General features: G+C 35.1%; 1 protein-coding gene across 2 annotated transcripts in view; it reads left to right on the plus strand.

The window, feature by feature from the left end:
- Positions 1–14,010, plus strand: part of LOC108557573 (beta-amyloid-like protein) — a 66,014-nt gene that overhangs the window by 34,714 nt on the left and 17,290 nt on the right. For both annotated transcript variants that reach the window (XM_017914151.1, XM_017914150.1), the window contains exon 2: positions 11,752–11,958. In XM_017914151.1, coding sequence (XP_017769640.1) covers positions 11,752–11,958 — 207 coding nt within the window. The remainder of the gene's footprint in view (positions 1–11,751; positions 11,959–14,010) is intronic.

Below are 14,010 nucleotides of genomic sequence, written 5' to 3' on the forward strand. Positions count from 1 at the left end.
AATTTTCTAGTTGCATCATCAATTAGTCCTTAAAATTATTTTCGTGTAGGTTGGTACAGTTCATTCAGCGTGAAAGGATTTAGACGAAGAGACTGAGGAGGTGGAAGGGTTGTTTCGGCTCCGCTTTGCACGCACTTTAATTACTTGATCGCGTTACACCCCCCAAATAACCTAACCCTTCGCGAAACCCAATGAATCGCTTTAATTTCCCTAACTAATGATCAAACCCGATGCTACATGGAACAGATTTTAATGTAATATATCGGAAACCTTCTGGCAAAGGCTGAGTGGAAAATAAAACGAGAAGACAGTTGTATCTAAAGCCCTTCGATGAGGAACGGCCTTTGCTCTTCTCTTGCGGTTTCTCTCGCTCTCATCGTTGACGATCGTCGAGGTGTGCGGTTTCCAGACACTCGATACAAAACACCAGACAACTTTCTGGGCTTCTACATTACAACAAAGATTTATATCTCCAAGCCTTCAAAATTCTCTTGGTTTTTTAAATTTATTTATTTTTATATCGAAATACGTGTTTCCAATCAAATTTCATACAGTTTGTTCCAAAATTTACAGCACAAAATGGCCGACGCATCATGAAATCCTGATTTATTACTGAAAACAAATCGATTGAAAATATATATATAACAAACTCGTTACGAACTTTCAGAGCCAAATCCATGGGGTGAAGTTTCATCCCTTGCAATGTGTAGTAGCTTCGAAAAATAATGATAGCGGCATAAATCCAAAAAAAATCCATTGTTGGATGACGCCGAAAAATATAACTTGTAGTCATTATATAACAAACGCATTGTCTTCAATCTTTTCAATAGAAAATTCGATTTGATAAAAGTTTTATGAAGTTTTCTCTTCGGACCTTATCGTTTGAGTATTAATCAACGCGTATCTTGGAAGTCATTTTTTTGTTAGATCATTTTAGCAGGTTCATAAATTTCGTTAATCGAAGAACTTAATAATCTCATTTTTTGCTATCTTAAGATAGATTAGGAACGATTCATGCATGACCCAAAATACGATCTTCACGCTGAATAAATTTGAGGTCGAAAAAAATGAGTTAATCCACAATGTGTGGGCTGGAAAAGGTAATCAGGTTACGTCATTTGAACTATGGAACATTAATTATATTTTTGTTGCCTTTAATGGTCAAAATGCATATTATATAATTTATTAATTGTCCATAAAATGCCTTTAAAGGGTTTTGAACGTTATGTCTTTTGCATGAATAATTTAAAGACCAAATTGCTTCAGTTAATGATGAAAATTATTAGCTTTGAATGTTTACTGCTGCATCGATTTTCTAATATTGTTGTATAAATAATTAATTATCAGATAAAATTTTACATTGAATTTAATATACTACTATTTATTATTACTACTCCCAATTATTTCATTTAATAAGTTCTGTTAATATCAAATATACGATTGATGAGGCTGTACACGATGATTTCAATTAAATTTTAATTATATTTTTTGTCAATAATATGACAAAGGTTAGTAGCCAACGTCAAACATTGTTACTCTTAATGCTACCGCTAAGCGCTATGTAAACGTTACGTGAGTATTTTGCATGGAAATGTTTAGCAAATTCAGTCAGTTCGCAAGATCAAGAGGTCGCACAGGCAAATAATTAGAACAGAACCACGTACCGCAGAAACCAAATTATACAACGAGATTCCAATTTAGCGGAGAGACCTTTCAAGCCACTACAGTTACGTCGAGCGATCTGAATAATGGTTCTATAATGCAGTAAAGTTTATCGCATATTGCGAGTAATTCCAAATACGTGTAAATATTTTACTAAAAACTGAATGGAAAATTAATCGTATATTGATTGAAAATATTATTCGTTTGTTTTTAGCAATATACAGGTTAAAAACGTGAACGTAATTTACGATGCTATGAATATGTAAAATATACAAAAATATTGGCAATTCGTATTTATATAATAATAATAATGAATGTGTAACGGTTTGTTCATGGTTTTATTGGCTATAATTTAGAGCGCGTCGCTCGATGCATAAAGTGTAATTGCAAACGAAAATGGGAATTTCAAAAATAAAAACTAAGCTGTAGTCAAAATAATAAACAGTGTCAATATCGAAGCCGAGCTCGAAACACATGTACACGAAATCAATAAAGCTGCAACTAATTACGAGTAGCTACTGTTATTGTACGTTGCTCGTTAATCGATGCAGCATTTTCCGATTGATTGAAGCCAACGTTGGCGTAGCTTTGGACAGAATTTCCGCATTTTCGTATGTTTTATTCTTCCTCGGTAGGGAGGCGAGTTGCTTAACTAACGATTCCGTAGTTTTGCTCGCGGAGGACGGAGAAAAGTTCAGTTGAAGAATTGGCAGTTTAAAGCCGGAAGTTGGCGAGCGGTAATGACGTGTGCGCGAGCGAATGCGAAAAGACGTGCCGGAAGTAATAAAGGGCTTTAGGGAGGAATTGAATTTAAGGAAATTGAATGTAAGTTAGCAGGAAGCTCGGGTAGAATAGAGCGTCATCCTTTTCAACCCCCCGCAAAGAAATAAGAAGAAGTACAAACAAACAAAGAAGGGTAGTTAATTTTGGATGCTTAACGATGGTCACCGAGTTTCGTAATAACCGGAAGAGAATGGCCGATTAACCGGAAGGACGGGTCTTGATTGCACACCGTGTGGCTCCCTCTGGGGAGGACTCGGGGCTGAGAACTTTGGAAACGCGGTTTTCCAGAACATTTCCACCGGCACTAGATTGTACTTTCGAAACTACAGTTTTGACCCTTTTGTTTTAAGAAGGAATTAACGAATTTTCAAGTTTCATTATGAGTGGAAAATGATGTTAAGGGTCTTGCAGGAGATACAATTAGGTAGAAAGCAGCAGATATTCTTCGTTAGCAGTGAATCGCTCGAGTGGGCTCTGAAGAGATGGAAATCATTCAGGTTCGGTTGCTGCACTGCTGTCAAGTGGTTCGTTACCCGGGTTTCGTTGCCTTTGTAAAGAAACTCTTGATGAGGTGATCTGGATCCTGCTAATTCCCATCTTTTGTTTGAATATGCCCACTGCTTCCCTAACGGGAACAAAACGTAGAACGAATTCAACATCATATTTTTAATTCATTAGTTTGTTTTACGGCCATTTCAACTTTTCTTCTTTCAAAGTTGTAAATCGTAAAGTTTACCATTAGTTGATTTGTATTTTTTTTCATTTTGAATTGGATATATATTCTTTTTTTTATATTTGATAAAATTGTTATTGGTATAAAAGGGACATTGTTTATATCTACAATTTATTCGTCATGTGAACCTATACATATCTGTCTTTTGAATCTTGCGTAGGTAAATATGAATGCAGTAGGAGAATGTGTTGGTGATAGATTAGGTACTGGGATTTAGATAGGAGTGTTGTTGTTTGTCATCCGGTATTAGCTGAGGATTTGCGGCGATCGGCCTTTCCGCAAATCGCGCTTTGCAAATCGCAAACCCTCCCCCCGTCCCGTTTTTCAGACACCATCTCTAAATACTATTTAACATTCTGATTGAGTAATCCGTGCACGTCGAAAACGGCTGGCCAAGAATGGATATTGCAACACCCGAATTGGAACGGTGAATCGTGCCGGGTCAAGCCCCAGGACCACGAGGATGTGTGTTCGGGGGCTTTGGCAATTGTCGAGACACCACCCTCCTAGTTCATTCCGTTTAAACGTTTTCAGTGCAATACCGTTTTTCCAAATGGTGCTTGCGGTGCGTTTCAGTTCCGTCCGGCCGCCCCCTGGCTTAATTAAAGTCCCAGGCCGATGTTTATAGAGTCGCGGTCGGCTGCGCTCCAGATTCACCAGTCCGCTTTTTTCCATTTAGCCCCTGATGTTGATATGCCTGTGTTCTCTCCCTGCTGTTTTTACTCCTTTTTTTGAGGTTCTCAGTTGCCGTGTTGCTGCCCTCCGTCGAACCCTTACACTACCCTGGTCCCTTTATTCCGACCTGCAGCCACGTACAAAAGCCGGGAATTCATTTATGTAGAGGCCAAGCTCGAAAGCCTCTCCGTCGTTTATTTCCCATTCTCTTTTCACCTTTTGCCAACCCAAAATGAAAAGGCGACTTTATTAACTCCAAACGCAAACTCGACTTAAAAGACAACAACAAATAAAAACGTCATCCCATTCCACCATCCACCTTCTATAGTCTATTAAGAATTTTCGAAAAAGCAGATTTCATTTTACGTTTTTATTCTTTCTCTCTCTCTCTCTCGTTTTATTCAGTCTTCTCTTTCTCTGTCTCTCCCTCTGTTTGCTTCGAAATTGCTTTCGCATGCGAACGGCTTTTAATTAAAATTTCCCATGCAAATTCGCGTCGCCCCGACGTCTCGATCCGATATCGCGACGCCGACGCCGCGCTGACGTCACGTCCGGGTCGCGATGAAGCAATGATCCTCGCATTATTCACACACATTAAGCAGAACGCGATGTCGTGAACAGAAGAGGATGATGAAGAAGTTGTATAAAAAATCCGGGTGGATTATTTATAAACTGAAGTTGGTACCCGTGGGAACACGGGTCACTTGTTGCGATGGAGATGGGTGGCGCGGGGGACGCTGTGTTGGATACGGCGTCGCCTTTGATGTTCGTCCGTCCAGCCACCCGGAAAATATCCGCACGTTAATTTCTCTTTGTTTAAAATTGGAATTAAATTCGCAACCGGGGCGAATGTTTATTCAGTTTTGTAATTCACCGTTCCTCTCTTGTTCTTCAGCTCATTAGCAACTCAGCGTGTTTTGATATATGTATATAGGCATTAGTTTTCGCAGAGTTGATAATTCCTCGCGGTCCGGTGAGTTGGACTTTCCCAAAGCTCCGACAAAAATCGAAGGGTGGATACACAACGATGTACAAATCCCGCATCGCCCTCGGGTCATTATTCCATTGAATATACAGTTTATAGTTCTTATATGATTTAACAAACTTTCCGCGAATTAAGCATAATATTTTATGTATACTATTTGCTGCAGTCGCTCGTAATAACTATTTTATTACGAACTTCGAATCATTACCATGCACATCTATTTACAGTGTTACAACCGTATTTTCGATGCAAATGAGGAAATTGGATTATTTTTTAAACTGTTAAAGTTTATACCCGTAATTAAATTATTCCATGTCTACTTTCAAAGCAGTCATTATTATTCAAATTAGTAATTTAATATGATATTTTGCATATTTAAGTAGACTTGTTTTTCAAACATATGTAAAACAATTTGTTCAACAGATATATCAAATTTGTTACAAAAATCTCTATAAATTACTTTTCATATTATTACTTTAATTGATGTAGTTTTAATAATTTGTGACAATTAATAAATGAAGAGGTTTATGAAATTGTTAGGTAATCAAGTCGTGTTTAAACCTAAACTTATTACTGTATTAATTGTAGATATAATTATGTTATTATACATTTGGGAGAGTAAAGCCAATATAAATGATTATTTCTGTCACATTATATTCGAAGAGCTTTATGTAACTGTTAGGGAATCCGGTATAAGAGCTTTGTATTTGTCATTACTTGATACTCGATCGTCTGTGGAAGATTGATCTGCAGTCTTTTATTGGAGGGCGATAGCAGTTTAGGGGTCTCCATATATCTGCAATAAATGGTTTGTTTGCCAACTAGGTTTTTCCTTATCTGATTTTGCGGGGGTGGCAATTTCGATCCACGAGAGAGAGAGAGAGAGATGTAGAGTAAATTATTGAGCTGACTAATCGCGCGTCGACAATGGTTTTGGCAAACGTCATTTTAGGGGGAGTTAATTGCCGTTAGGGGGAGTTACAAACATGCGATTGCAGGCGGGGAATCCCCGGCAACGGCGCGGCCTTAGTCAGCTTTTAATTAGTCACCGGATATGGCGACTATTTGACGTCTGCCGTGGCGGCATATGAATCCACGGGAATTGGCAATCCGCAGACCTCGAGGATTCAGGATCGATAGGTTGTTGACTGAGGGCGAACTGAAAGAAGAAAAAAAAATAGAGCGCAGGAAAATTGCTCATTATTGCATCGTGATTATGGTGGAAGTAGGCCGCATGTAATATTATTAAATCACGAGCGAATTGCGCGCACAACTTCAACAACGCTGCAGGACAACTACCATTCTTGTTGTTACGGCTTCAACGAGTTGTTGTTGCAGCAAGTTTTGATTCGCTCGAGAAATAACGTAAGGATATAATAATGAACGGGAGGACGTAAATAACAGGACTAGCTGTTGTTATCATCAATTTGCAGAGTTGCAGCTACTTTAATTCGTAGGTAATGAGTTTGGCGGAAGTTGCAGGATAGTCGAAGAAAACACCGCCATCGCCATTGTTCAAGTTTAACTTTGAGCAATTGCTGAACCGAATTAACGGTTGTTGTCTCCATTCTTTTTTTCTACCCTCACAATTCCTACATTTCTTCTCCACGTTTTTTTCTCTTCCATTCTTTCCATTCACTCTCCAATGCACAATACCCTAAGCCACCTTTATCTTCCTTTAGACGCGAGAAAATGCGACATCGCTGAAGAAAATAAATACCGTCCTCATTCCGCTAAGATTGTCATTTAATTTATATTTCAGACCAAAGTTCTATTGACTTTTTAATAAGTCTGCCCTTATTTTATATATTTTTTTATGTTGGATCATTATTTCTTCGTGTATTTGCGAAGTTTTCTGGCGTCGACATCGCCTTGTAATATACATATACTCTTTTTTTAATATACATATACCTCCAGCCACCTGAGTTAATCGCCCGGGGTCGACTTTAAAAAAGTTTTAAAAAGTGGGCGATTTCTTTCTGGGTGGAAAGGACGAAAAATGAAATGAACAACATGGTACATTAATAATACATTTCCGAGCTCCGAAAAACAAGACGAAACAAACAAAAAAAAATAATAGAAGCGACGTATTAAAACTTATTTTCCCTAAACTCGGACTTTATTGAAACTTTCCAGCTTCATGTTGTATAAAAAAAAGCTTATTTGTAAAAGATTGTTTTGTACGTTGTACGTCATTTCGGAACGTAATTACTGTCTTTCATTATAAAAATATATTCGTTTTTTTCTCTGATATTGAAATATTACATTAATATTAAATCTTGTATTGCTGGTGCAAAACAAGACTCGCAATAGCAGTAACTATTTGATTATGAACTTCAAATCATTGCTAAGAGATGGTGTAAGTTTTGATTGGACTGAATCAACATACGCTTTCTCGGAAGTTTAGGATACTCTAAGACCAGCAAAGACATTATGTAGTTAGCTGACATTATTCCCCTGGTATGGCCACTTAAACACTTAATAAACTAAATTTGTAACGGGCACTGATAGTTGCATAATAAATAAGTTTTCAGTTTAATCAAGTGAACGAAACTTGTTTTAAAGTCTTATGTATTTTGACTTTTCTTGTGATAACGTGGTTAGTTATGAAAACTTGTAAATGCTTATTGCTAACATTGCAATTATTTACTATAATATATACATTGGAATACCTCATTATAATAAGAAGCATAGCCTTAAATATCATAAAAGATTAATCTAATATTAAAAATACGGAAGTTTGCATTTTAAAATGTAATTGATAATATTTAAAATTTTCATCAAACGATGAATAACTTTTATACAGTAAATTCGAATGGAATGTTAAAACATAGAGTATAAATAAAAGAAATGCGAAATAACAAGCGAGCTTGTTAGTCGGAGGGAATCAAAACATTGAAGGAGCTATAGAGAACACAAGAAAAGTAAATACCGAAATATCAGGTATAAATAAAAAAGAGGTGTATTCCAGTCTAGGAGGCTGCAGGCAATTCCCCGAATACTGGTGGCCTCGAAGAGGGAGATCACAGGGGAATAACAGAATTGATGTTGGATGTAAATAAAATTGAGAATAATAAAAAGTAAACATGGAGAAGAAAGGAATGGACAAAAAAGAAGTACCGAAGCAGCTGAAATGCCAGAATTTGCGGAGCTCTCGAGGAATTGCGAACTGTTGATTCATATTTGCAGGATTTGTGGTATTTCAGACGCTGCAGGGTGTACTAATTATGAGGCGCCGTTTTGTGTAGCTTTGAACCTTACTAATTGCTAGTCCCTTTTAGGCGTTGATGCATCAATCATCGAGAATAGAGTAGGGTCAAGTGACTTGGGTACATTGAAAGGGTTGTCTCAGCACTATTACTTAATGATTCACCTAAAATTATATCATATTTAGTATCTATCTTAATCTTGGGTTTGTTTGAACTAACTCGTAGTTGCATATAATATGCCAAAAGTATGTTATGTACTGTGAATATAAATAGTTTATTGGGATTAATTAACTGAATGGAAGAAATAATAATTTTGAACATGCAAAGCAATATAAAATATTTTGTTATAGTTACAAAACTGTTTTATATCATTAACAGATTCTAATAAATTAATAAAGTAGAACTAAAATGAAGTAATATATCGTAAATTTGAAACACAATAAATGTTTTGCTGAACAACTAAAACTATAATGAAAAATGAATATAAGCATCGAGGGAAATCGGAGTAGATAAAGGAGGAACAACGAATACAAATAATATCGCGAGAAGAAAAGTTTTAACATGAAATATAGATGTAGATTAAAAAGCAAAAGTAATTAAACATTTTTAATTACTTTTACTGTTTATAATTACAAGGCATCAAATAGATGAAAAATATGAATAAAAGGATTGATATTATTACTATTATATTAATTGAAGATGTTTACCAAAAAAAAATAAATATCAATTATATACAATTATTATTGGTTAATTGTATATTATTATCTCATGAACTTATCTCATAGTTTGTCAACTTTGTAAGAAAGTTAATTAAATAAAAATAAAGTACAATCACATGTTATTTTCATTGCAATTTACTACCAAAGAGATTGTATCTGAGCGTACATCAGAAATCTCTTATGTTTGTTTTCGATAGGTTTCTGAACTGATTCCATTTAGATTACTTTGCGTAATCTCTTGTTTTTGATTTACCTTAAAGGATCAATGAACTTTCATAAGTTTTTCGATTAAATTAGATTTACAAGTCATTACATTTCAGATTTTTTTCTCTAATATAATTTCTTTCAAAGAATGTATGATTTCAAATAACAGATAGTTTTTAACCATCGTTTTAAGTTATTCAATAATATTTTTCTTGAAAAAACACTGTAAAGATTTGTTTATAATATTCGAAAAAAATTGGATATATTAATGTTAAATTGCATTACAATAGTAACGTAACGTAAAACTTTACATTCATAGGTGAATATGAAATGAATGCGATTGTGAGTTGTCAAAGTAATGCCAATATTGCACGATGGCTTATCGAACAATTGCGAAACAAATTTGCAAAGGAAACCATCGTTTTCGTTGATAAAGTTTTAACTGCATTTTTTTACGATGGTTTGCCTGTTTGCTCCTGGCAATTAAGTCTGGGTGTGTTGAAGTAATGACATAAAATATCACGGTTGGAGGTTGAGGGAGAGGAGGCGACCCCCATGAGCCAGGAGTTCGCCTGGATCGTCGAAAAACGATAAGAGTTATAGCCTAGGGGACTGCACTTGATAACCTCCACGGCACCAATACGTGCGCACTTTCCACCCCAGTGCCAGTAATATTCCATTCCATCCGCACTTGCCGCTTTTATGTGAATGTCCTCCTCTTCTATCCTCCATCCACCTCTCCTATCTGTCTGTATATATGCCTCATTCCATTCTGCTTACTTTTTTTCCTCCGTCATCATCATCGTCGTCGTCTCATCTCATCCTCTTTTCTCTCCGCCCCAGCCATTTCTGGCAATTCCATCCAAGTCTAATGAAATGATTTGTGTTTCGCCCATTCGGCGTTTACACGTCACGGTAATTACACGCATAAATAATCTGCTCGTAAATCTCGCCCCTCCGACGTGGGCGTAATTTATATTAAATTGAATGAATATATTTTGCATCGGCATCGGATTATTATTGGCAATGGTCGCCCTGGGGCCGTCCCTGCGTCCAACGCGCGATAAATATCATTTAGTTACGCAATTTGCATTCGCGCGCAAACATCTGAATCCGTCCAAAACGCATTCATATTGTTGATAGGATGTCCATTAGAAAGAACGTTGTCCATTGATTGGACTGCATCCATCGAGAACTACAATAAAACGGACCAACTGCACCATGAATTAAATAGCAATTAATTTCGTGTTTCATTATAATGATTGCACACGATTTTAATTGATTCCATTGAATGCCGCATGTGGCGAGATCGCAATTTGCAAATTAAACTTTTTCCCCATTTCAAACGAAACTATTTTTATATTTTTGTTACCTTCCATTACGTAATTGACGAAATATTATACAATATATTATTTGATACATTTTTAATTAAATTATATTCACAAAAATGATTTTTGTTTAACAAAATAATGTACTTTTCACACTTTTCTATTGTTACCACTTTTATACATTATGTATTAATTAGTTAATATTAGTAGTAAGATATAATAATAGTTCATGAGTTTCAAGCAATAATCTTTCAATGAATAATACAAAATAAAGCAGGTTTCAGTATTGTAACAAATTCCTACATGTTGATGAAGTCGTATGACTAAGCATTTTTACTGCGAACTAGAGGCTAACTGATTCTGAAATATTCAAGTATACTCTATTGTATGCAAACCTACCCTCGACTGTGAATTATCGTTATGCATTATTACTGATTACAATGAGGTCCCCGAGGTGCGAACAGTTGTAGTATTTGCAAACTGGCTATTGGAAATGCGTGTTCATCATTGTACATTGCAAAATCTTCGATGCACACACATCAATAACAATGTCCAAACTAGAACTGATCCAAATTAGATATAATAATTAGCAATTAATTAACACCTACTATTTCGTATAAATTATATGATTTGATTCAAAATATTACTCACCTCTTATGTAGTAGATACAAATGTTACGTGTATCAACTGATTGATTCAGGAAAAAAAGATGTTCCTATGTGATGAATCTACAATAGTTATTTTATATAATAGCTAGTTAAAATATTATAAATATGCTAAAAATTGAAATGATCGCTAATGCTGTAATTACATGTATTTCCGTTTCTTTGATTGACATTAAATATGTTTGATCTGTTTAATTGGAAAATGTAATTATAGGAAATAGATTGAATCAAGTTGTCGATTCTTCTTCGGGCAACAAAGTGATTCGAACGAGAGAAACGAAGAATCCAAGGAGTTGTCGGTGCGAAGTAGCTGTTTAGTTCCAGAAGGCAATCAATAGGCTGGAACAATGGCCACTACTTTAAGGCCACTCAATCAACGTCGGCGCCGTGACTTATTTATTTCTTTTTCTCTCCCTCTTCCACCTCATCCTCCTTTATATCCCCGGCAACAATTGATCCGAAGATATCACCTTGCATTTAAAAAGAACAAAACAAAAAGGAGAATCAAGAAGCGAGGGAATTAACTTTAGAGTTGGAAAGGCACTTCTGCACGAAGATACACGTCGCAGCGTGTCGGGTTACGTTTTATATGTATGTGGGTAGAGAGGAACTCTTGAGTTCAGGCAAAGGGTTGACACGCTAATTAATAAATCGGAGACCTCGGTCCCAAAGTGCGCGAATCCGGGCCATTAATCCTCGACGCGCATTAACGCTAACACTAATGGATCCACGCTTAGATTATGTTTAACTTATTAAATTTTCATTCGACGACTTGTTTTGTTTTACAGGGCATGCAGGATGCGAACCTAGGAGGAGCAGGAGGCGCCGTCTCCCATTTCGAGCCCCAAGTCGCCATCCTCTGCGACTCGGGTCTCCATGGACAAGAGGCCTATCATCCGCAATTCATGACTGAACAAGGAAGATGGCAAACTGATCTCGGCTCGAAAGCGACCTGCCTTAAGGACAAGATGGACATCCTCGACTATTGCAAGAAGGTAAGCACCGTTTTCGCGGTTCCATCTCCTACTCCTCATCTCATTACTTTTCCTCATTTCCTTCCTTCCACCGTCTCTATCCATCTCAACCTTCTTTTATTTTTCCCTTTTTAATTAAAACTTCTTCGCCAAGTAATTTAAGGGCTAAGTGGCAAGACGAGATTGAAATGAACGTTTTAATGAATAAATTTACGTCGAACGCGGAGGCCTCTATTAGTTCAAGCAACAATCAAAACTGTCATCTGCTCCTCCAGAATTAAAAAAAAAACTTCAAATTGGAAATTAATTTCCCTGATAACACTAATTTCATATTTATATTTTCCCTGCGGTATTGCAATTAAGAGTTCTTTTTACCTTTAATCACTTAAAAAACAACTTTATTACAATTTAAAAATTATTGCTTAAAGCGTGGTTAAAATGTAAATTTAAGATATATAAATTTGCATATTAATATTCGGAAATCTGAATGAATATTTTATTATCCATTATCCTGCAATACACAATCTAAGTGTTTCTTTAACGTTGTTTTACAGGACCATCTATTACATTCCATAAAAATTATTAACATATTTATTGATGTCGTTCAGATTTTATAGTCCCTTTAGAATTTAATGAAGTTTAATAAACAAGTCTTCTATTACCGATAATTATTTTTCTAATTTAGAATCTTAATAATATAATTTGAAATGATTCTTACTCATGAAGAACTTTCTAAATCTAAATGAAAACAGAAATTCAATTCAATTTTAATGCAGCTATTCTAATTTGTTATTTAAATATTGCAAAATGCAATTATTATAAAAGATTCTATAAATTGTTGGAACTTTCAATAATTGCTGCGCAATAAAAAGTGATCAAACATTTTGCCTATATTACTATTTTGTTTTTCTTCTGCATACATACAAATCTGTATAATTGCATTTTGATTAGTCATGAATATGTATTGAATAAGAGAGCACGTTTGAGTAGAAATACCAAATTTGGCTTTTGAAATATTGACGTGTTAAATGTGGCTGTGTGTAACATCAACATGTGTTACAATTTCTGGCGCAATGTGCGTTAGACGCAGGTCTCCAGTTGCGTTTATTTCTGGTAAATTTAGTGCCCATTGTTGTGTATAATATCCTGAAAGCCTTGTTGTTTCCCATATGCAGCGCTATGTTTTAGTAGAATAATATTGCACTAGGCAAAGCAAACATTAACATTACTTCTAATTAGTTATAGCAATAAGTTAAGTTCAAACAAACCGCTAATAAATTTAAATTAATTTAAAGATAAATGTTTTACTGACGGACTACCTGATTTCAGTTTTCAAAATAACCAATGAAAACACATGTTTTGCATAACCAACATCAATTAGTTTTATTTACAAATATCCCAATTAGAACATTTTTTCTAACTGAAAGACATGCAACGCAATTTCCTATTTCGAGTATTTGAAAGAAATCTGCTCAAATTAATTAATTTTTATGTTTGTACATAAATGTATTTTTAACTTGTAATCGTAAATATTTCTAGCCATTTACCTTTTTTTCACACCATAAGAATGTAAAAATAGAAAGCTAAAAGTATACAAAAGTACACGCGTCCATTTGATGGTTCCCTTTAGAATCTAAAGTTTAGATGAAGAAAAAATTGAAGAGGATGTGTGCATATTCCAACTTCTATGGAAGATGCTCACCATCATGGGATTATGTAAATACAGTATAAGTAGCGATACATTTTCAGCAAATTTAATATAACAAGCTTTGCAGATTCCTTCTCACTTATTATCAGGTACAGTGCTCTGCTTGAATTATGTGCAGGCTGTAATTTAATATTAGAAATATCCATGAAATTCTTATATAGTTCAAACCAAATTCTCATAATTAATAATATTGTTTTGGAGAAGATCAGATTTGTAAATTTAGAAAGTTGGTCTATATAAAATTTAAATTAAATATATTTTATTTATAAAACATATTTATCATCTGATTATTAAAGAAATAAAAGAAGAGAATTATTACTTACTTAGATTGTAAAAAAATAACGCTGACAATATTAAAATGTATG

The sequence above is a fragment of the Nicrophorus vespilloides genome, unplaced genomic scaffold (genome assembly GCF_001412225.1).
Source record: "Nicrophorus vespilloides isolate i.1.1-1 unplaced genomic scaffold, Nicve_v1.0, whole genome shotgun sequence".
In the NCBI taxonomy this organism is placed as follows: domain Eukaryota; kingdom Metazoa; phylum Arthropoda; class Insecta; order Coleoptera; family Silphidae; genus Nicrophorus; species Nicrophorus vespilloides.